The sequence below is a fragment of the Denticeps clupeoides genome, chromosome 1 (genome assembly GCF_900700375.1).
Source record: "Denticeps clupeoides chromosome 1, fDenClu1.1, whole genome shotgun sequence".
NCBI classification, from domain to species: Eukaryota; Metazoa; Chordata; class Actinopteri; order Clupeiformes; family Denticipitidae; genus Denticeps; species Denticeps clupeoides.
The window spans coordinates 11324356-11345223 of record NC_041707.1 but is presented as its reverse complement, the minus strand read 5'-3'; the positions used below and the strand labels follow the sequence as shown (position 1 = coordinate 11345223).

The 20868-nt window shown below is 43.3% G+C and overlaps 1 protein-coding gene across 6 annotated transcripts in view; it reads left to right on the top strand.

Annotated features, from left to right (window-relative positions):
• The window catches only part of tiam2a (TIAM Rac1 associated GEF 2a), a 62973-nt gene that overhangs the window by 26051 nt on the left and 16054 nt on the right, over positions 1-20868 (top strand). For 4 of the 6 annotated variants that reach the window (XM_028968258.1, XM_028968247.1, XM_028968331.1 and 1 more), the window contains exons 2-14: positions 2209-2304; positions 2700-3822; positions 8867-9353; positions 9629-9801; positions 10456-10680; positions 13259-13444; positions 13524-13670; positions 15548-15604; positions 17395-17562; positions 17954-18058; positions 18320-18398; positions 18730-18819; positions 18962-19165. In XM_028968258.1, the coding sequence (XP_028824091.1) occupies positions 2707-3822; positions 8867-9353; positions 9629-9801; positions 10456-10680; positions 13259-13444; positions 13524-13670; positions 15548-15604; positions 17395-17562; positions 17954-18058; positions 18320-18398; positions 18730-18819; positions 18962-19165 (3037 nt within the window). In that variant the 5' untranslated portion in view covers positions 2209-2304; positions 2700-2706. Of the gene's footprint in view, positions 1-2208; positions 2305-2699; positions 3823-4504; positions 5288-8866; positions 9354-9628; positions 9802-10455; positions 10681-13258; positions 13445-13523; positions 13671-15547; positions 15605-17394; positions 17563-17953; positions 18059-18319; positions 18399-18729; positions 18820-18961; positions 19166-20868 lie in introns of those variants that run through there. The other 2 variants (XM_028968384.1, XM_028968443.1) reach the window with 2 other exon arrangements.

Sequence of the window (20868 nt, the reverse complement as noted above, 5' to 3'; positions counted from 1 at the left end):
CATTTTACCTTTAGTCCCATGATTGTTGACTTTGTTCAGTATTGTACTAAACATGTGCATTCATGGTCCTCTGCAAAGGCTTTAAGGCACCAAGTTTATGTTCAAGGGCAGGCACCTCCCCCATGGCTATTCTGTTGCAGCGCTGGGTCTTTGTGTAACCTGAGAAGGTGCGTGGGACAGGGGCATCCTCTGACCAGGATAATGTGCATGGCCCATTCACGCCTGTATACCTGCACATGGGCCCTGGTTTTAACAGAAACACATGAGAGATTCTGGACCCTGTAAAGGATTGTCATTCCGACTTGGAGCATGTGACAACATTCCCGGGTGGATGTGCTAAAATTAACTTTAAAGTTTCAGACCTAATGTCACATATGAGGCCTTAACATGGGTAGGAGTACCTAGAGTAGAGATGTAGTGGGCGGTATGGGGGTTAGCCTAGGGTGGTAGTAGCCTAGTGGGTAACACACTCGCCTATGAACCAGAAGACCCGGGTTCAAATCCCACTTACTACCATTGTGTCCCTGAGCAAGACACTTAACCCTAAGTTGCTCCAGGGGACTGTCCCTTTAACTACTGATTGTAAGTCGCTCTGGATAAGGGCGTATGATAAGTGCTGTAAATGTAAATGTAGCCTCCTGTGAAGCAGGTGGTTGGTATAGAATGGCATGCTCTGCTCCTTTTTCCTTACATTGGCCACATTGACCAGGCACAGTCTGGATTTGCCTCTCTGTAAACTGCCTACTCTTGAGGGTGTGTGAACAGATGTAAATAGGCTCTTCTACAAATAAAGATGGTTCTGCGATTGACGAGGTTATCCTCAGAAAGGTGCCACAATGCGAGTGTTCGGCCCCTGGCAGACGGTGAACATCTGGTGCCCGTGAGGATGTGAGCTTGTCTGTGCCTCTGATTCCTTTCACGGCTGCAGACATCCCCACCCTGAATGGACCCACTGTGCGAGGGCTCTGGTTGCGTCTTAAGCTGCATTGTGCTGATCTTCATAAGGCGACTGTGGCGCCAGCCTCATTCCTCTATAGGTTTTTCCCCCTCCCGTCCTGCTCTGATGCGTGTGAATGGCTGAAGGTTTTCCATCGTTCTGCCACTAATCGGTCCTGATGCTAATCAGAGTCAGGAGGTCAGCCGGGGGAGATGCAGAATAGCGGAAGGGCGGCAGATGTTCCGCAAATCCCACCCCTTCGTTTTCTTATCCCCCACAGCTGAAGGCGGCAGGGAGAGCAAGCGAGTTGCTGGTACTCTGGTGGAGCAGTTTGCCATGGTCATGCGTGCACTTTCTGGGAAAGTGGCCTTAGGCTGGGAACTATTAGTGTATGATGGCTCTTATTTTTTCCCCTGTCGTATATGTTTCTCGTTTTGTCATACTGTCCATGCAGCAAGCGCAATCTACACTGTCACACACAAATTATGTGTTAGTCTTCCCGTCATATCTTATCGCACAGTATTAACTGGAAGCACGTAAATGTCACATGATATTTTTTTTTTTTGAGGCTGTAGAACATGCGTTCATTTGCTGAAAGCTGCCATTTTGTTTGCTCTGACTGAGATCCCTGTGTGCCCTAGTAACGGATGGGTGCTTGTGCCGTTTCCAGAAAGTGAAAGAAAGGTCTGTGCCGGTAGTTGTGGCAATGCTTTTTTAAAAAAAAATTTATTTGAGGGAGGGCATTGCCACCCTGGCTGAGGCTTGATTTTGGTTACTGCTCCAGAGCTGACTTGGCAGTGCAGACCAAAATGAAAGGAGGGGAAAAACAAAAAAAAAAAAGTTCCCAAGAATTCCACTGTTTAAAAATAAACTGCGGCCGAACTGAAGTGTGCTTTTAAAAAATGCTTCAGCCATTTGAACGAGACGTCACCAAGTCGGAAGAATGCAAGTAATGTTTATATTACATTAGGAAATAGTGGTTTTGGTTTTGAAAAGTACATTTTGAATCTGCAGTTGTACAGTCAGACTGGAAGAGCACAAACTGAACTGTTGACCGGGGGTGATTCATTCGATTAGAATGTGAATTCTTAACTATCACAATAAATGTGACTCTTTGCCTTTTATTTCTTGAATATTGTCTTAAAGATTTTAAATTGGTGTTAGACATCATATGGAACTAAAATAACCTAATAATCTATCCCATAACAATTAATTAACATGATGGGGAATTTATTGTCTTGCTAATGGAATGGTTGCCCTGTATTTCGCAGATGAGTGTGACAGAGTGTGATCTGCGATTGCGAAAAGAGAAGAGGACCATGCAAGCCGAACAGATTTAGGCAGCTAAGAAGGGAGACACAAACCAAGTGAGTTCACTGTAACGTCCCCAGTGTTCAGTTTCATTGGGCATGTATGTGGCATTTGTGTGTCATTCTGTTTATGTAAGTTTCAGCTGACGCTTTTGATCATCTTAGGGTTCCATTAGTCTTTGGAATTAGTTTCACTAGAGTGGATATGATGGTTGTCAAGCCGTCCTCACCAGTCTGTGAAAGGATGTCATGTTTAAATTAGCTATTTTGTCAAACACCATGACTGACAAATGATTCCCCGGTGTTTGGAATTTAAACTCCATCCACTGAATTATTCAGTTGGAACATAAACTGAAACTAGTGGAAGATCAAAGCAATGTCATTTTGAAGGGTTTGGAATGCCACTCAGCACACACATGCTGTGATTATCACATTTCTCCTGTCCTTTCCAGGGAGGTCATGGGAAACTCTGAGAGCCAGTATAGCATCCAGAGGCCGAGAGGCACCAGCATCATCTTTCCTGGGAAGCAAAAGCCATTCCTAAAGTTCCACTCGACCAAAGAAGAAACAGTTTCACCTTATGGCTTGTGGAAAGGCAGACCAGGGGCCTCAGTATACAAGTCTAGAGTTGCAAGTCGTGGTGATCTCTCTCAGCAACGAACTATACAGCCTTATGCCTCCCATCACTGTGATTACATCATGCAAGGACCAAATAGTGTTGGTAGTGAAGTGTTATGGAATAGTTCTTCTGGCTGCATGACATCAGGAGCCCACTTGCCCTCAGAAAATGGATACCAGCATGAAGACTCACTGGGAAATGGAAGGATGACTGCTGGCGATGGGTACAAAGAGAATGTGCACAGGACACCAAGGCGAAACACTGCCTTACAGTCCCTGGAAGAGCAAAGCAGTCCAAGGGTGGTCATCAAAAAAGATGGCAGCTTGCGCGTTGAATTTACAAACACGTCCAATACGCTTCTTCTTCTGGACGAGTGTGCCGGGCCTGTTCAGCTGCTGAAGTTCTCCCCGACTTTGGAATCCACAAACAGCCTGTCAGGAGTAACCCACAGATATGAACATCATCTCAGACCTCCGTTGGCCAACAGCTCCACAGCCCAGACCAGTAAGGAGAGCTCGCTGAGCTCCGAGGGCTCTTGGTATGATTCGCCGTGGGGGACTGGTACCGAACTGAACAATACAGACAGCCCCTCCTCCAGTAAAGAACCAGATAACTTAACCGTAAGCCAATTGGGCGAATATGACCAACCAACCGACTCCTTTCCCCAAGTTTACCGTGACCCGGCCATTGCAGTCACATTCAATACCACCAAGGACTTGCCTTTACGTTTTGCTGACAAGATGCCAATTCAGCACCGAGACTCAATTGTTTCTGAACTGGAGGTACCAACTGAGGAAGACTGTCCAGAACCTAGGCAGTACTCGTCCTTCACCCTGCCCTGTCGTAAACCTAGACCAGTCGCAGAGAGCGCCGAAAAGAAGGATTCCATCAGGTTCCGCATGAGACGCCTCAGTGACTGGACAGGCAGCCTGACCCGCAAGAAGAGGAAACTACAGGTAGGCTAGAGCCAGATGGCTCACCTAGACATGGATTGGATGAACTGTTTTGAATATACTATGTCTAAGTTTTTTAGGTTGCTGTACCACTTAGTTATTATGGTGCTTTCACACCTACATGCTTTCGAACCAAAACAGGATCAGAAGAGATCACATGATTTGAGAGCAGGGAATTATGGTTATATTATGCCGTTTAACTTTTTTTTTTTCACAAATCACCTTCAGTGACTCCGCATATTGTTTGAAAGAAATTTTCAAAATGTATGTTTGCTTTAAGTTGTAGATGCATGTAATATAATATAAAATTGCCAGGCCAATAGCCAGCCCGCGTTCCGTCCACAAAAGCAGATTGGCTTCCAGTTTTTACTTTAGTTGTTCCTGCGGGCGACACATCTGACCAGTCAGAAGGTCATCAAAAATGATGCCAGCTTGCGCATTGAATTTACAAACACGCCCAATACGCTTCTTCTTCTGTGCTGGGCCTGTTCAGCTGCTGAAGTTCTCCCCGACTTCTTCTCGCCGTGGGGGACCGGTACCGAACTGAAAAATACAGACAGCCCCTCCTCCAGTAAAGAACGAGATAACTTAACCGTAAGCCAATCGGGCAAATATGACCAACCAAACGACTCCTTTCCGCAGATTTACCGTGACCCGGCCATTGCAGTCACATTCAATACCCCAAAGGACTTGCCTTTACGTTTTTCTGACAAGATGCCAATTCAGCACCGAGACTCAATTGTGGCCAAAGTTGTCTCAGTATTTGAAGTGACGCATTTTGGGTTGCTTTCCTTGTGTGAAAAGGACTGATTTGTACCATAGAAAACAAACTAGGGTGTGAAAGCGTCCTTAATTAGTAGTGCAGAATTGTTAAGTGTACAAATTTGAGCTTAGCCCTTAGAAATGTTGACTTCCACTTTTCTTGGGCCACAGGGTGGCCGTAGGCTATTCTCATACGTGTAAGTGGTCATTAACTTGTCTGAGAGTTGAATTCCGGACTCAGGCAAGGCAACAGCCTCCCACTCCGTGTCTGCAGGGCTTGTTACGGACAGCTTTCGCTCCACGGGGGAAGTTGCAGCCTCATTTCCATGCTCGTTAGGGAGGGTACGTGATACGAGCAACCACCTGACAGAAGCTTGGCCGTCTGCTTTACCTGGGCGACATGCCATTGTGGTCAGTGTAGCCTTGTCAGGAGCGGAACACCGTCCCAGCAATATTTGAAGCTGTGGGCACAAGCTGTCACGGAGAAGGAAATCGCAGGGAAAATCATGACAAGCCGTTCCCAAAAGGGAGGCAGCAAGCAGACTGGGACAATGCTCTGAGTGTTGAGGCGTGGAGGTATAATGAGAAGCGGTTTGGTTTGCTGAAGGCCTGTTGGGATCACTATGGTCAGCACCCTCTTTTTGGCAAAATGGATTTTCTGCACTCTGCAGGATGGAGGTGGAGTTCCAGCCAGCTGGAGATGGTGGTATGTACCATATAGTCACAGTTTTACTTTGCAGAGGGAGTGTTGTAGTGGTGGGAGGTTCGTCGAGTCTCCTTTTCTACAGTGCAAGGTAGTGTTGTTTTTTTTCTTCACACGGAGCAGTACATGTACAGTTCTCTGTCAGTCTGGGGGGTGTTTTTAGGGTTATTGGAGGTTATAAAGTTAGGGTGTGGTCTAATGCCAGTCACTCCATTCCAGTTAGTGATGTGACTGACAGGAGGGGCCGGTGCTTGTTGCACTTTGTCTCAGGGGTATTGGTTCAACACTAGCCGGTTTTAAAGCAGCATGAATAAGCATTGCTTGCTCTTTCCTTGAACTCCTTGTGCCATTGCCATAGCTGGTTATTTATCTCATCTAGCACCAACGATCCTAATGAGGCTGTAATCGGATTATTTTGTTATGCAACAATATGACCATGATCGTATATTTATCATAAGCCTTGTAATCCCTCTATGTCCTAGGTTCCCTTGGCAAAATAAGGCACCACTACACCTGCATTTGGGCATGGTGTGTCATTTCCATTTGTGCATTCAGTGATGCGGGTGCTCTGCAGCGGTCCGTGATTCTGCTGAAAATGGCAGTGATGACTCTGTGTTTATTTATTTATTTTGGGCCATGGTGACCTAGCGGGTAAGGAAGCGGACCCATGATCGGAAGGTTGCATGTTTGCCAAGTTGCCACTGAGCAAAGTAATGTCCCCACACGCTGCTCCTCGGGTGCCCGCTGCAGGCCATAAGGATGCTGAATGAAGACCATCACCAGGACCATTGAATGTTGCTTGCGTTAGAGCTTGCCTACTGTTTTACAAAATTTTACTAGCCATTCCCCCATATTCTATTGAATTTTCTCCTTTATTTTATTTAATTCTATAACTTTTACTTAACTATGCACAGTTTTATACAGTGGTTTAGGATGCATTTCACTGTATGTTGTACTGCTATAAAGGGTGGTAGTAGCCTAGTGGGTAACACACTCGCCTATGAACCAGAAGACCCGGGTTCAAATCCCACTTACTACCATTGTGTCCCTGAGCAAGACACTTAACCCTAAGATGCTCCAGGGAAACTGTCCCTGTAACTATTGATTCTAAGTCGCTCTGGATAAGGGCGTCTGATAAATGCTGTAAAATGTAAATGTAAATGCTATAACTGTGCAAATAAATTCTTGAATCTGGCTCACCAAGGTGATTGGTTAACCTGTTCAGCCCTGGGCCCTTTTTTTAATGGACGTACCCAAAATTAAACATTGAATAGGTTTTTGAAAATATTACATTCCCCATATATGTAAAATATATGTTCCCCATTCAAAAGAAAATGTAAAATAAATAGGAAAATAAAAAGAACAGTATTTATTCATTAGAAATTGCAAAATGAAAAAATATAGCTGTTATGTAAAAATAAACTATGTACAATTCAAACAGTCAATGGAATAAATGAACTATATCTACATCATTGTGTATTATTGCTTGAATCAGTAATGCACAATTGGCACCTGGCACTTTCTGCAGTGCATGTGCATTTTCACCTTATGGATACTAGCACTATTGTCTCCCTTAAATTCTTCTGCGCACAGGAGAAGTTCTGTTGATTCTTCATATGATGACAAACTGCTGTCCTGCACCAGAATATCCTGCACCTTTTTTTTTTAGTTCGGCCTTCTTTCAGAATCTACAGAAACAGTGACGTCTGTCGCATTTAGATTTTTGTGTACCGTTAGTCAATTTTCTCCACGTTCAAACAATATGCAATATGTATGAATTAATACATGTTTATGGGTGTTAGTATTGTGCGCACTGTGCTCCCCCTGGGATGGGGCCTTCATTTTGAATTGGTTAAAAGCAGAGGACACATTTTGTTGTGTGCACTGTGTGCTGTGCTGCGCTGCACTGTTTCCACAATGACAATCACTTTACTTTTTTCACTATTCTGTTGGTCACTGTATTTCCAAGTGGACCACGTGGGTGACCTCTGACTGACCTACAAGGCGTTTGGTTTATCAACAGGTGCACCTTGTTTTTTCAGTTGTGGTTTTGCGGGAGGTGGATTCCACTGAAGTGTCAGTTTGAATAAGCTCTCTTTATCTGTTGTAACTGGGTTCATGTTCCCATACCTATCTGCACAGAAGGGTTAGAAGGGGAATCTTGTTTAAACTACTGAGAAATGACAGGAACAAAGCTTTTGGCAAACATTGTGGCCAAATGATCCGCAACAATGATCAGCAGCTTGGCTTTTTTTCACACCACCAAACTATGTTAATAAATGCATACGTTATGGAATAATGGCTCACATGTGCTCTGTGGTGAAGTACTGCTGAATCACAATATCGAGTTCTTTATGTAACAGTGCAACGTTGTATTTACATGTTGGCTAAACCATTTAGCTTTTAAGTTCTATAGTATTGAATATTAAAATGAATACATTGTACATCTCTATGCAATAAACAGAGTCTTAGTGACTGATTGTTCAATGTGTCAATTAAACCGTGCCCAATGAAGACAAGCATATGGTTACAATCAACACTACCTCTTAGTTCAACACAAAAAAACGATTTGTGTCCAAGGGTGAAAGTGTCCAGCAGCGATATTTCAATGGCTGGTCTCTCCTGCTTAATTCTGAATGATTTAATGGAGGCTGTTTTATGTCCACTTGGGGGCTTTTTGCAATATATGACCCCACAAAACCTGTACCTGTTGGTGCAAGGCTCAGGGCTTTGCCATGTGCAGTTTTCACCGGCCTCTGCACTCCTTGGTTATGGTGTCATTCCTGGGTTGGCTATATATCAGTTTAAAACTCTGGCCTGTTAGGGATAAAATACGCCTTTCAGTTCAGCCCCTGTTGCCTTCCAGCTGGTCTCCAGACCCCATCTATTCCCTCAGAGGTCACTAGGGTCTCTCCGCTGGGGAAGGCCGTACCGTGCCCATTAATAAAAGGCAGCTGTTGGTGCAGCAGACTGATGTAGGGTTTCTGCGAGAGGGCACTTGCGCTCAGTGTGAGATTTTGGAGTGCACTTGTCCGTATGAGCAATGGAGGATCAGCGGTCTAAATTATTATATCACAGGTAGGTAGGCTCTCATTGCTCATAAAGGAGCGCAGTCTCTTGATGTCTCCTGTTGAGCGTTGAAACCGAGTGTCCTCATGAATCGAATGAAATTGGTTCAAGCCCTATTCTAAAGTAGAGAGGTATGTATCTCAGATGAATTGCAACCAAGGATACAATAAACCACTCTATTTTTGATTGTGTATAGATAGATTTGCAAGTTAGAAAATAAATACAATAAATGAAAAAGGGAACAAGTACTAGTTAAAAAATTAAGCATGCTAAATATGAGATTGAATATTTATGTTCAAAGAGAGCAGACGACCCAGACATCACTGGTTGGGGCTGTTGATACAGCACTGACACAGTGTGTTGCTGAATATGAATGTTAAGTAAATATCCAATACAATGTGGGTTACAGTGTAGAGATTGCAACTAAAGTCTCAAGTGGTACAGGCGCTGTTTTTATAATATAATAAAAAATATAAGCTAAATATATTTCCACTTCCTTGAACACTCTCACAGGAGCCAAAATATAAGGACACGAGTGAGGGTTTTGACAGTGGAGTAGATGGCCTCACAGCCGAGACCAGTTCACCCTCCCAGGTTTCCAGCCTCCTGTGGTACCCTAGAGGCTCATCTCAGGCCCGACCCCGATCCCAGGTTCTCTGCTCCCGGAGCGGGTCTGCCGGTGCCTTGCACGTAGGCGCTGACACGCTGCAGCAGGACATTTACGAGAACTTCATGCTTGAGCTGGAAGCAGGCTGCAGTGGAGAAAGGGGGGGTGCCAGAGATAATTGTCGAGAGCCATCCACAGAGGGCACGGACGAGAGCAGCAGCGAGGAGATGCTGGGCTCCCTGGATCAGCTGGACCTGCTTTTCGAGAAAGAACAGGGCGTGGTGCGACGGGCTGGCTGGCTGTCGTTCAAACCTCTGCTCACCCTGCATAAGGACAGGAAGCTGGAGCTGGTGGGCCGCCGCAAGTGGAAACACTACTGGGTTACACTCAAAGGTAAAGTTCCTCTGTTAGTTTCAATATGGCTGTAGATTTTTGGCATGTACGACTATCCTCTTGAATAGTTTTAAATGATTCGTTTGGTGAATATATCAGTGTAGGCCATGTCATAGAAAAAGATGGCAACTGTTGGTGGTGTTTGCTTTAAGTTAACGTTCTGCACTATTTTTTTATTACAGATCTTTGAGAACAGATTTGAACCCAAAGGGTGTAATTTCTCAGATGTTTATTTTATTTAAAAAAAAAAAAAACCCTGTTGAACCCCTGTCTAGGTTGCACACTCCTGTTCTATGAGACCTATGGGAAAAGCTGCCCCGAGCAGGACATGTCTCCATGCTATGCACTGTTGGCTGAAGACAGCATCGTACAGGCTGTGCCTGAACATCCGAAGAGAGAGAATGTGTTTTGTCTCAGCAATACCTACGGGGATGTCTACCTCTTCCAGGTGTGTGTACTTTGTCACTACTAAAGAAGAATTAACTATGGCTAGGCAGTATAAAAATATCAGGATTGTCCATATTTTTCAAAAACCCTTACTCTGTATTTCTGTAGTATTAATCCATTTCTTTTTTTTTTGTGCGTGTATTGTACAAGTTAGAATTGTATTTTATCACCCTGTCCTTCAATGAACCAGAAGTAAACCAGACTATTTTATGTATTTATTTTGGTTTACTTTGTCATACCTCATTCATTATTAGTGTTTGTTGGTCTCTCTGCACATATCATGACGCTATCGCTGTCATACCAAGGAGTATTTATAAACCAGCCCAGAGCCGAGGAGGAGAAGTAGTTACACAATGAGGAATTTTTCTCCCAGGTGCAAAAGATGCTGTGTTTATGCACTCGGCACTCATTTGCTCTGCTACATTTTTTCCCATCTTATTCAGCTATGTGACTTCTGGTTATGTCAAGAACCCTCTAAAACAGATAAAAGCAAGTGGGTGGAGATTTCTCCAGTTCCTTAAGGATAATAGCCTTAGAATTTTCACACAGTTTTTGATAGTGGATTTGCTCGGTGGTACTTTATTTTTCCGAGACATATACCACAGTAGCAATATAAAATGTGAGATTAAATGACTTTTTACTGCTTTGTATGTAGGCCACCAACCAGACAGACCTGGAGAACTGGGTGACAGCCATCCATTCAGCCAGTGCCTCACTGTTTGCTAAACGCCATGGAAAAGAAGACACACTTCGACTGCTGCGGGGTCAGATCCGGGGGTTGCTGCAGAAGATTGACATGGACAGCAAGATGAGGAAGATGGCCGAACTACAGCTATCCATTGTGAACGATCCCAAGAACAGGAAGGCCATCGAAAACCAGGTGACCACTCTTTGTTATGGCAACCTCAGTTGTCTGCACAGCACTATGTTTGAAAAGTATTTTTAAAAGTCATTAGTTTAGCGATATAGTGAGTCACCATGATCTCATTTGTCTATCTATCTGTGTTTGAATATGAGTGAGTATTTGATTTCACACTTAGGATTGTTTGCATGCAAATGTTTGTGTGTTATCTGTCATTAAGACTCTCTCATGTCTGATATATTTTTGGCAATTCCTGGTTGTTATCTTGTGAAATATGAAAGCAACACTAATTGCTTTAGGAGCCATCCACATTATTTACTTGTTTACATCTTCCAACTTAATTCTATTATAGAAATGAGGTGGTCCATTACTTCATTACAGATACTGTAGTTTGATATATTCACATACAGATGCTGACACTTCTGATCAAATCTCTGCCTCAACCTCTCATTCCAAAATAGTTAATAAAGTTGGGTTTATATTAAGATAGAGGATTAAGGTTTCCCACAGAAACCATGCCTTATTCCCTTGGAATGCAAACATTACATGCTCTGACTGGGCTATATATCTAAGGAGCCTTGTTATTATAAGCAGCACCCATTCCCCCAATTTCATGACATGAAGGCTTATCTGTCACATAAATCACTATTATTAAACTAAACGTCATATCCATCTCAGTGCTACCTGTCAAAAGTCAAAATATTACAATGGTGCATATCATGATTAAACGCTCTTTTGGGGAATGAGGCTAGTTGCATATGGTGCGTATATATTAAGCATTCTAATATAAATGAAAGATGACTCACAACTGTTTTGATTTAGCTTTATTCTGACAAATTAAAAAGATTACCTGTGCTACAAGAACTGAAGAACATTATGCAGTCAAAGAAGAAACATTGAAAATGTTGCATGAGTAGTGTCTTTGAGCTGTCCGTGGCATTTTAGCGAGTTCAGCTCATCAGAATGACTGCTGTACACTGTACTGTAAACCTACTGACATTTGACAGCCGACATCCTGCTGTTTTCTTTTAAAAGCCATTCCCGTTGGCCACGGTGCCTGGAGCCGTAGTTGAGGTCAGGGTGGGTGGAAGGACAGGGTTAAATGAATGAGGCACCACGAGACTATAGTCATGCCAGGCGGCTGAGGGTTTAAAACAAGGGACTTTAGATGTTGAGGGGGATGTCAGCTCCTCCTCTTAAACCTTGACTACTTTGATGTCCTTCACTCTGAAATGAGTGCCAGCCAGCCATTTAGAACGTCTCTGTTTTCCCCTGAAGGGAGTAACCATTGTGTCGCAGTTATACATCTGTCCTTTTTAAATGGATTGCAGATGTCTGAACTACACATGAATGGAATGAGATATCGGAAAGCAATAGGCACGTTCCTGAAATGTGACTAAGTAGCTGAATGTTGATTAACATTCAGTACACTATGCATGACCCGGTGCTTAACTGTGCTAACAGCATTGTGTATGTATGTATTTTTTATTTTATTTTTTTCTTCCCCCTCCACCATTGCAGTGGTCTTCTCTAAAACTTTCAGCGTTGGTATTTTTCTGTTGAACTATATTACACATTTCACTTTGCATGCATCTTTGGCAATCAATTATTATCCATTATTTTTCCTCTTTGGCGGTTTCTCATTTTTCAGAACATATTGTGGCACTCAAGGGATGCTTAGCATCGAAGGGCAAATATGGCAGTGCAGCCTTTAATTGTCTGCAGCTAATCAAACTTAATCCTTCGCCCCTTCAGGAGCGAATGGATCCGCCTGTCTGACGCCTTAATGCCAGGCGTCTGATAAAGAACCACTGTCTTCTGGCCTCCCGAAGGAAAGGCCTTTTGTTGAGGTTGCGGAGCTTGACCCATTGTGATGTGCAGGTTCGCTTATTGGATTTAACGCCACACATGGGCTCAGTAAGATCCTTAATGAGGTCCGCACTGGTTCCTGTCAGCTATTTTGCCCTTAGCATGCAGGAGTACAGCTTAATCAATCTAATAACGTATCCGACCATGAATAAGGCTTCAGACATTTGCTGTTTGAGGTTAAGTGAGGAATGTTGCAGTAATTACATTGTTTTTATATGGTCTGAAAACTGCTGTGAGTTTGTGACTTTACAAGATTGAGTCGTGCTGTTTTAGATGACTTTTTAAAAGAAAATTTGAGAAAACTATTCCAAAATTAGGGAACTAATTAAGTATTCTCTCATTAGTTTAACCCTATATAACCCCGCTACCATGTGTACTGATGAGCTGGGGAGTTGGTATGTTACTCATCAATGCCCATAGAGACTTTTATTGCTTGTGATGACTGTGGGGATTAGTTTTTACCCCCAGCCCTTAAATCTCAGGAACTCTTGCATGCCGTCTTATTCCTCTTCCTGCACATCCCCCATGCTGCCCCATCATGCCCTTTTTACATCTTAAAGCAATTATGCCTCTAAGGAATGTGTTGCAGACCCCCCAACCCCCATTACATTGTTGTAAGCTTTTGCAGACACATGCATAAGACCATCATGCTTTATGTGTTGAACAGAATATTACAATTCCAATATTAGAAATAAAACCCATGTATGTTCATTTTGTTCTCCATCAGATCCAGCAATGGGAGCAGAACCTTGAGAGGTTTAACATGGAACTGTTCCGCATGCGCTGCTACTTGGCCAGTCTGCAGGGTGGTGAGTTGCCCAACCCCAAGAGCCTCCTGGCCACAGCCAGCCGCCCATCCAAATCAGCCCTGGGCCGTCTGGGCATCTTCTCTGTGTCCTCCTTCCATGCACTGGTGAGTCAGCTGAACCAAACCTCTGTTCTAAAGGTTCTGGAGGTGTCTTGCTCTAATTCAGACCGTTTCTTCTCTGCAGATCTGCTCGAGGGACGAAGCTACGTTACGAAAACGGTCCCTGTCCCTGTCACAGCGAGGGCGCAGTAAACGCAGCCTGTTCTCTTCACTCAAAGGCCTAGACAACCTGACCAAACGTGGGCGTGAGAAGAGGCCTGCTGCTTCCCAGGTACACAAGCACCTGCCTTTATTTCCTGATACAAACTAAGCCAAATATCACACTCTTCAAACGGGACTGCAAATGGTTATGGTTATTATCGAAGTGTTGGTCAAATTAAAGCTTGGCGTCACCCCACACTTAATAAAGTGCAGAAAAAATTATCTCTGGAGTTCACAGGAAAATTCCAAACGCAGGTGCAAATAACAGGCCTTTTGTGTATCCTCTCCTGCCTGGTAATTACTGCCTTCAGCAAGTCGTTATTTATTTATGTCTCACTCAGCCCCTCTAGTTGGCTTCCACGTATATGCGCACACCATGGGAAAGAAGATATCCTCTGTTTACAGATATACAAAGTGCCTGGTGCCTATGTTCAAAATCCTGGGTCTGCGATGCAATGCATGAGATGCATGCATCTTGGCCTTTCAGTCTTACTGGTCTTTGCATATGGGTGTTAAATGGAAACAGTTCATTGCATCATTAGGGAGTCGACCTGTTCTTGCCTTGAATTGAGTCATTGTGTCCCGTTGAAACAAGCTCATTGTTTGCTTTATGAAAAAGACGTGATGTCTCTGAGTCGGTGAGTTTGTAATGCCACATGCTGTCCCCACCCACCCCCCAACTCAGGTGATAATGTGCCAAACCGTTTCATGTGGCTCCTAACACGGCTCCTGTGAAAACATCTCTTGTCGCGGTGCTTTGTTGACTGCTGTGAGTTTTCAGGCCCTGTGCATTGACCTGTTGCTAACACCAAAAATCCTTTATTTTTTTTGCCCACCAGAGCAACACGTTCTACCCCCATGTTGCCCTGCCCTTAACCAAGACCATATGGCCCTGATGTCCCCACACCCCCCATTGTAGGCTTGCTGCCCCATCTTGGCATGTCACATCATCTGAAATGCAGCCAGATCACCTAACGAGTCCCAATTTCATTTCTCACTCGCTGAGGCCGAGGTGTGGAAGGATAGAAGGGAGTGGAGTGAACACAAGTGCCCTATGAATTATTAAAAGCCATATGTGGTAGATTGCGGTCTGCTGCAGCCTGCCCCGCAGCGACAAACAGATGGTTTGTGTAAGGACCTGCACTAGCTGCTAGATATCAAACGGCCTTTTTTCTTCCCTCTGTCAAAAAAACAACAACAAAAGAACATTTAGGTGCCTTCAGCAGGTATCACATCCCATTGATATTGTGCAATTTTGTTGAATTGGCAATAGAACATAGACCCAAAACCTTGATTGGATGACCATGCCGTCTTGAGCATCTCCTGTCTCCAGCGGTTGCTCAGCACACTGATGACAAGGAATTAACATTTATTTGGTTGCGCTTTGTCCACAGTAATATGAAATACCATTTGCAGCAGATGTTTCAACTAATATAGACAATTATAGACTAAATAGGATATTTTTTGGGGGGGGGTCAGTCAGATTCAGAGCTGTTCTGCACTGCAGGACCTGAGTGAGTCACTTGCATGTGGCTCTGAATGCATTAGCTTTATTAGTGCCCCCCCCACTCTTAGTTACTTAGAGAGTGTTATAGAGCCGGTGGGTAAAAGAGCCGCCACAACAGTCTAGGGTGGAATGAGGGAGGGAGGCAGGGAAACGTTGAAGCCACCTCTCCACCCTCAGCTCTCCCTTTCATCTGAAATTCGGCCTCGCCACACTGCTTATTATTGTCAACGGAGCCTCAAAGCATTGGCTGGGGATGGAAATAGTTTCAAAGCAAGAGACGCGCACACCCAGGTTTTAAATGAATTATAACCTAGCCATTCTGTCAGCCGCCGATGTTTGCCTTCGGTCATTTTCGAGCAGGTGACTAAGGGCTTTATGAGACTGACTGGCTGACTGCGTTCATGTACTTGTTTAGTTAATTAATTATTTATTCATTTCAGATTTTTGAGAGCAACACTGAAGCACACGCCAGCTTCCCCCCTCCCCGTAGCTCTGAGGTAAGTGACATTGAAAGAGCACCTTAAATCACCATATTCTAAACCTGCTAACAAACACAAAGCGCCCCTCTGTATCTCTGTCAAGGTACGAAGGGAAACTAGGCAGAATCACTGCGAACACTTACTGCTTTCTTTTGACTTCAGGCCACTGAATATTTTAGCTTGTTGAGCCAAACCATATTTTTAAAAACTACACTGGAAAACTAGCTTGTTCATCCTTCATTATTCAGGCAGTAGCTGGTCATGTGATGCTGCAACCTTAGACAGCCAAATGAGGTGAAATGATTTTGAAACAGATGCTTCAGAAATAGAGAAGGTCTAATAAACATGTACAGAAAGTGTTCTTACTTATCACAGATAAGCATAGCATTATTCGTAGGAACAGGAAGTCTGTCCTGAAATTTCTCTGTCCTTTCTTTGTTCTCTGTGCTGCTTCTGTCCTTTCACTGCAGTCTGCAGCCTACATTTCACAACACAAATTGTCTTCATTGTATTAAAAGTGGGACAGATAGAACAAAACATAACTTTCTAATTTCTTGTCTAAGTGCTGACAGCACTTCTGGAAGTCATTGGACATTTTGGCAACGTGACTGTACCAATGTATTATCAAGCATAACGTCCTACGCAAATAAGATGCGGGTCGGCCTATCCTGCGTGTCCCACATACAGCTCATACACTGGGCAGTCCTGTTCATCCTCAACCCCTGAGTGTGATTTCAGTTCTGTTATTCAGTTTTTGTGATTAATGATTCGTTTTACTGTATTTTTTGCCTTATTTCCAAATTTACATTAACAACATTTATCAGACGCCTTTATCCAGAGCGATTTAGAATCAGTAGTTACTGATTTTAAGTGCATTAAATTCTGATTGAGCATTCATTCATTCACTAGGTGTTGTATAGTTCAGGAACATTTTCCTCAGTGAGAGGAAAATACGAAATATATGATTTAGTTTTGAGACCGTGTTGCACATTCACTGTATCACACACACACACACGCTCACACAGCAGAGCTCTACAGGCAGCCTTGGCCGCACACGTGGAAAGTAGGGCCGTTAAAACCCTGCGGTCGAATGAATGGCTGCACAGTTGCTCTGCTACTGAAAGCCGTTGGATGGAAGGATTTTTTTTTTTTATTCCCCCTTGCACTTGACTTCATTTCTCTGTACAGGAAATGATGTAATTTTGAATGTTCCCGCTGGAACACAGTTTTTTTTTTTTTTTTCTAAGTGTCACCATGTAATGCAGCCTCAGATGACTGGACATACTGTGGTCATAAGAAAGCATCCTCTGTTCTGTGTTCTCTAAATAGAACACTAGAGTTCTATATTTTAGCACATTATTTTTATTCCCCAGTAAACAAGAATGGGGATTTTTGCCTAAAGTTTTCCACCCACCTTTGTCAAATTTCTAATCTTTTAACACACAACTGAAAGCATCTCTATGTCTTTCAAAGCCTCTCTCTACTTCAACATTAATTTGTTTGTGCACCACGTTGCTTTAACATATTTTTATTGGATACTCAACACCGATTTGGAAATGCATTCAGGCGCTGCTTGCTGTGCCAGGCGCCTGTTAACATAATGAAAAGTTACATCTGTGCAGATGTCCCTCAATACAAACAGGAGCCAATTGCTGTTCAGTCATTATCTGCCTTATATGATCATTATTACCGGCTCAAATAACGTCTCACTGGCCAGCAGTGTGACAACATGTACTACCGGCTGAGGCACTGCCAAGTTTTGCAATTGGGTAATGGATTTTTGCCTCATTTATTTTCTCTCCCGTCAGAGATTGGACGGCCTGGCAAATCTTTACTCCACAGCACCACCTGAAGGAGGCGGTTGGCAGAACAGTGAGGAAATTCAGACAAACGTCCTCATGCCAGACAGCCAGATTGTCTCTGTGCTTTTGAGACGAGATCACATGGTTGCAGACGTCCTGTCTTTAGCCTGCAAGGTATGGTAATGTCATTAAAATGCAATCTGTTTTGATGACCCTCAAACAATGTGTCCCAGTTAACTGATATATAAAAGCAGACAGCAGTCTCAGCATTAAAAGGTGGTAGTCATCTTTAAGGAACAAAGGTATTTAGGTACTGTAGTTTATTGTGTTTTAATGTTCCACCACAGAACCATCTCATAATTGTTTCATACAAACAAAACACTAGAGACCTTCAGAATCATCCTTTTATCTTCTTGTATCACCTTCGGGTAACACAATACTTCAACATGTACACCAAACAATATTGGATCAGAGAACAGCCGGTAGGCCGTGGGTCACTCTGTTTCATTGTGTGTTTGAACATAGACTGCAGGTGGCCTTGACTGACATTTCACTTGTCTCACAGGCAAAACACCTGGAGCCAAGTCGGCATGTTCTGCGTCTGCATAGGTGCATGGGTCAGAGTGTGGAGGTCCACACGCCTTCTCCAGAACAGCTCTTACAGGACCTGGTGAGCGATGCTTTCATGTTATCACCAATTAAGCACCAACCCATCTTCAAGCGTCATAAAACGTAACATGGCATCAGGCTCATTTCTGTGTCAGCTTTTTGCACTGAGATCCCAGGAATATTTTTTACTATACCCATGACATCAATTATGCATGCGTAGATGACATGCAACCCAACATTCAGATTGACTTCTGTTGTGATGCTGTGCTGCATGTTTGTGTTCTGTTATTGGATATTCACTGCATATCACTTTTCTACACAGTCATTTAATGATCTGGAGGTGTGCAATCTCAATATCTTCACTTTGCAGATGACCAGGCCCAGTAGCACTGGAGATTTTGGTGAGTGACCTTTGTTAATGCCCAACCAAACCCAAAATGGCTAGATTTTACAGATAGCAAATGTCTCTTAATTGGTGTTTTGTTTGTGTAATGCATTGAATGTTACAGCTCCAATGCTTTTGCATTTTTGGATACTGATTACAGCTGAAAATAAACCCTTGGTTATAATCTATTTATAACTAGTTTTCTGAATTTTGTTAAAATTGCAACAACAAAGGTGTATGTACTTAGTCTCTGAATTCAAAGTCACCCTCAACAGTGGTGCATCCTTTTATAGATAAATTCCATTATCATGATGTGCCTTATTATTCACTTTACCTTTTTATGCCAGGCTTTGCAGTCACAGGACACATTGATGCTGTGGGGAACAGTCGCATCTTTGTCACTGAAGTCCTGCCAGATGGACCAGCATTTAGTGAAGGTATCATTCAATTTCCTCATTTAACCTTAAATGTCATAGTTCCCCATGTATATGGAATAATGAAATTTCAGTGAATAGTCATCTGCATGTCGTGTCATATTTTTGTGCCCTTTCTGCTCTACGTGTTTGTATGTGCGGTCAGGATTAAGACCCGGAGATGAAATTCTAATTCTGAATGGCCAGAACGTTCTTTCGCTGGACCTGGGCCTGATTCAGAAACTCTTTGGAGAGAAGACGCTCCACCTGACACTCAGACGAGATGCTCCATTTCACACCCGCCTCTCTGACTCGGCACCAAAAGTGTCTCACTTTTTGCAGCGTCCTCACAGAGCGAAGTCATCCTCAGGTTAGCGTGCAGAACACTGCAGAACATTTCCCCATCCTACATGATCCTAGCTCCCATAATGATTTATATTATGGAATTTAGCAGAGTGACTTACAATTAGTAGTTACAGGGACAGTCCCCCTGGAGACACTCAGGATTAAGTGTCTTGCTCAGGTACACAATGGTAGTAAGTCGGGTTTGAACCTGTGACTTTGTGGTCTTCTGTGTGTTGCCCACTAGGCTACTACCACCCTTTTAATCATCTGATGCATGCTCACATTTAATTTTTTGGCGTAATGTGAAGTTTGTGTAAATTTGTGTTGCTTGTCTTTATCCTTAAGTGGGGCTTGTGTACACAAATTAGGACCAGTAAAAGTGGCAGTTTTTTAAAAAAGCACACCCCGTTGACAGCTTATTCTGAGCATTTTACCACAAACTTCCTCTTAGACATGACTGTGGGCTAAAAAGTGTTTGCAAGCTCATCACGGGACCAGAAGAGCGGAAATGAAGTGAGCCAGTGAGGGTTTATTGGTAGCTGTGGATGATGCACACAAACCCAGGGAGATTGGTTTCAGTCTTATGAATTTTTCCCTGCTGGTGGTGTATGAGTTTTGTGATTTTGGATACGTTGTTCAAGATGTACAGAGCAGTCACGGTAGGTACTGGGATCAAAGTGTGATGCCTTATAAGCCTTTTCGATTAAGGTTATGTGACTGCACAGTTCTAAAGGAAATTGTAGACTTGCATGGTATTGTTGGATGAATTATAAAGCTTAGCAAAATAAGCCTAAATACATTCTCTGTGTGACTTTATATTAGATGCCTTTTGAATAGTTGCACAGCATTAATCGCATGGCTGCACCAACAGATGTTCTCTTTGCTTTAAGAACTCTCAAACATGTTTATGGAACTTCGAGATAGCGGCTAGTAGGCAGGGCAGAAACTGCTTCTAATGCACTGGTATAAATTGACTGGTCTGACTACTAGAGGAATTTATCAGACACCCTTATCCAGAGTGACTTACAATCAGTAGTAACAGGGACAGTCTCCCTGGAACAACTCTGGGTCATGTGTCTTGTTCTGGGACACAAAGGTAGCAAATGGGGTTTGAACCTGTGACTTTGTGGACTTTTTTGGCAAATCTTTCCAATTAACGACTACCACCCAGACAACACTGTACTAGCCATGCTGACTTGATTTCTTGCTGCAAGAACATTAAAACCTTTCTAATTTGATCCTGGATTATTAATGCCTTTAATGCTAATTGATGATGTCACTGGTTACTGTATTACTGAGTTACATGCATTCCAAAAAATTGGGTTACATTTTTTGTATTCATCTGCTTATCTGTGTAAAACAAAATTGGTCATTTTTTAACTTTCTAGACATGTTGCAAAAACCTCAAGAGGTAATATGGTGTAAAATATCTGTAGGACTGCTACTGCATGGCTAATTGTAGTAATTTATTCTCCTCTACCTGTCAGTCCTGTCATTGCTTAAGTGCATTTTGGAAAAGTGCCACATAAAAGCCCTGCATATATTCAGCTGCACTGCTTCATCTTTTTAAAAGCACTGTGACGACTGTGACGCCCCTCTGCCTCTAGAGGGTGCCGTGTCAAAGCCCTGCTACAGATTGGCGCTGTTTGGGAGAGGCTCGGGCCCAGTGATCCATGGGGCTGCCAGACTCATTCTCCATGCTGACTCTCCAGCTTGGCTCGGCTGGCA